This window comes from Quercus robur, chromosome 2, assembly GCF_932294415.1.
Source record: "Quercus robur chromosome 2, dhQueRobu3.1, whole genome shotgun sequence".
In the NCBI taxonomy this organism is placed as follows: domain Eukaryota; kingdom Viridiplantae; phylum Streptophyta; class Magnoliopsida; order Fagales; family Fagaceae; genus Quercus; species Quercus robur.
The window spans coordinates 39,718,412-39,721,691 of NC_065535.1; the positions used below are offsets into that span (position 1 = coordinate 39,718,412).

General features: G+C 45.5%; 1 protein-coding gene across 1 annotated transcript; it reads left to right on the forward strand.

Annotated features, from left to right (window-relative positions):
* The first annotated feature begins 1,627 nt into the window (after window positions 1–1,627).
* LOC126698837 (uncharacterized) lies at window positions 1,628–2,854 on the forward strand. The gene has a single exon (XM_050396333.1). It carries the CDS (start codon window positions 1,628–1,630, stop codon window positions 2,852–2,854), a length of 1,227 nt encoding a protein of 408 aa, XP_050252290.1.
* Window positions 2,855–3,280: the final 426 nt, after the last annotated feature.

Here is a 3,280-nt window from a genome sequence, read left to right on the forward strand (position 1 = left end):
TTGAGCAAAGTAGAGGTCAGAAGGTGTGGTCTGCCATCCAGAGCAATGTTTCAAGAGATTCTAATGATAGAGATACACATCATGAAAGCACAGGACAAAGGGAAGTTATGAAATATCTAAAAGAAAGCTACATCCACTGCATTGAATGCTCTACAGCTAACTCCCTAGCCGCATTAATGTGAAAGTGATACCTGAATAGTAATTTCCAACCTTACAGCTACTCCCAGAGACTTCAGGAAGATGCTGATGGGATAAGGATCAATGCCAGCAACCTAGTCTACACGTGGAGGGTGGAGATGAAAGGAGGAAGATAGTATAAAAGAAAAAGAAGACCCTGAGGGAGAGGGATCAGAGAATTGAGAGAAAAACACTGTAGCAACAAGAATTGAGCTTGTAATCAAATTCAAAAGAAATATACACTAGAACTAATCTCCTCGGATCGTATCAAGAACAATTTTCTTTGGATAAAACCAGTTTATCTTTGTTTTCTTGTCATTTGGATCCACTATAATTGTTATCTAACTCATTAGAGTTTAGTTTTCTAACTCACTCTCTACAAATTCATCGTATTGGGCTCTTTGGGCCTAGATCCTATTACCTTTTAGGCTTAGGAGAGAAATTGAGCCCTTATAAATGTAAAAGAAGAAGAGGAGAAGTGGTGGGGTTTGAAAGCTTGGGAATTCGTAAAGGAAGGCTGTGGAATTGTTCCAGATCTTCTTTTAGTTTCATACTTTCAATGACTTTCACTTATTATAATCATGCCTAAAATTATGATATTATATACTTATATTTCTAACATAGTATTCAAAAAAGAATTATTCCTAATATAGATTTATTTCTTAAGTTACAGTATTTAGTTAATTTTTCGCCAGCCACAACCATCTATTGGAATTTTCTTAATGAAAACCTTTTAAAAATTAAATTTTCCTTTTGAGTTATGTTTTCCTCCATTAAACCCTGATTCTAAATTTGAATCGCATTTTGAATTTGGTCATCCATAACAAATTAGGAATTTTGCAACATGCAAGTCAAACATAGATTCTGAAGGGGCAAAAATTAGCTCGATGGACTTTCACGACATTGGGCCTGACGGATCCGAGCCTATGGGCCGGCAATGGTAGAGCCCAGTAGCCTAGAACAGTTCCATACTCTTGGCGCGCACGTATGGTCTCCAAGGGAACTAGAAACCTAGCGCAAGGAACATTCCGGAAAATACGCGCGCTGATCCCCTCTACAAGGAAATGTCTTGTCCATCACGTTTGGGATTACTCAAGGGGATTCCCATAAGGAAAAGACTTCTAGTCCAAGGAAGAGAAGCCGACTTTCTTCTACTATAAAAGCTACAATACTCTCGCGAATCAAGGTACGCATAATTTACCCTCTCTAGCACTCTAGAGTTGAGAACAGTTCTAATTTGACCGTCGGAGGGTATTTGGTCGACACCACACCGGTGCCCACGGCGAGATCACTTTTCTTCTTGCAGGTTGCTAGCGGGAGAGAGCATGGATTGTGTTGCTCACTGGTGATATTACGACATCATCAGTTGGCGCCATCTGTGGGAAAGCGAAAAGTTTAAGCCAGATCATCGCCTCCCGGACATAAGAGTCGCATGGTACTCACTCGCTCGATGGCTACCACCAACAACGCTCAAGAAGACGAACCACCGAGATCTACTGCATTAGAAAGGCAGGTCCAAACACTCATGACAGCAGTAGAACGACTCACAAAGCAGAACCATGATCTGGAGGAGCAGCTACGACAAAGGGATGTAGGACCCAACCTTCAGGAGCAAAACCAGGAAGGTAACAGTGCCGAGCGAAGGGAGCAGGAGAAGCCTGAAGGTAGCAATGCCCCAAGCCGACCAGAGCGGCAAAACGTGAGCCTTCCGTCTCTCTTGGATTTTGCCCCCCCACCTATTGTGACCGAGATGCAGGCGCTGAAGGAGCAGATGGAGGTCATGATGAACGCCCTCAAGGGGCGAGTATCTTCTGATCTCAACGATTTGGTGAACAGGACTGACTCACCATTCACCGCGTCCGTCAACTCATTCCCCCTGCCACAAAAGTTCCGGATGCCGCAGATCGAAAGTTACGACGGGGTTAAGGATCCACTCGATCATCTAGAGACCTTCAAGACCCTGATGCACCTTCAGGGCGTACCAGACGAGATCATGTGCAGGGCATTCCCAACCACGCTGAAGGGGCCTGCGAGGGTCTGGTTCAGTAGGTTGACACCAAACTCCATCAATACTTTCAAGGAGTTGAGCGCCCTGTTCACCTCACACTTTATAGGCGGACATCGATACAAAAAGTCCACCGCTTGCTTAATGAACATCAAGCAACGAGAAGACGAGACGTTGCGAGCCTATATAACTCATTTCAACAAAGAAGCCCTTTCGATTGATGAAGCTGACGATAAAATACTCGTAGCCGCGTTCACTAGCGGGCTACGGAAGGGTAAGTTCTTGTTTTCCCTATACAAGAATGACCCAAAAACCATGACGGACGTCCTCTACAGGGCTACCAGGTATATGAATGCAGAAGATGCGCTGCTGGCCCGCGAGGAAAGGCCTAAGAAGAGGGAAAGGCAGGAAGACACGAGACAAGACAGGGGGCGAAAGGTCGCTAAAACCGGGGACCAACGTGATGAAAAGCGCTCCAGACCACCCACTGGAAGGTTCACCAATTTCACCTCGTTAACCGCCCCAATCGACCAAGTATTGTTGCAAATCATAGATGAAAGAGCATTGACTTTCCCTGGAAAGTTGAAGGGAGACCCCAACAAAAGACCAAGAGCAAGTATTGTCGCTTTCACCGTGACCACGGTCACGACACAGCTAACTGCTACAACCTGAAGCAGCAAATTGAGGCCCTAATCAGGCAGGGGAAACTACAAAGGTTCGTCAGCAGGGAAAGAACTGATACGCCGGAAGAACAGGCTCCACGAAAGGAGAACGACCGCCCTAAACCACCCATAGGAGACATACGAATGATCGTAGGGGGCACAACTGCAGCCGGATCTTCCAAGAAAGCCCACAAGACCTACCTCAGGATGGTCCATAGCGTCCAACTAACAGGATCAGTACCAAAGATGTCGTGGCTAGATAACCCCGTCATAAACTTTTCAGAGGATGACGCTCGGAGACTTCACCATCCTCATGACAACGCGCTAGTAGTCAGCCTGCAGATTGGTGATTATAATATGCACCGGGTCCTCGTCGACAACGGCAACTCAGCAGATATCCTGTATTACCTAGCATTCCAGCAGATGAGGATTGACA

Coding starts and splice junctions, on each gene's coding strand:
- LOC126698837 (XM_050396333.1), top strand. CDS start 1,628: ATGGCTACCACCAACAACGCTCAAGAAGACGAACCACCGAGATCTACT.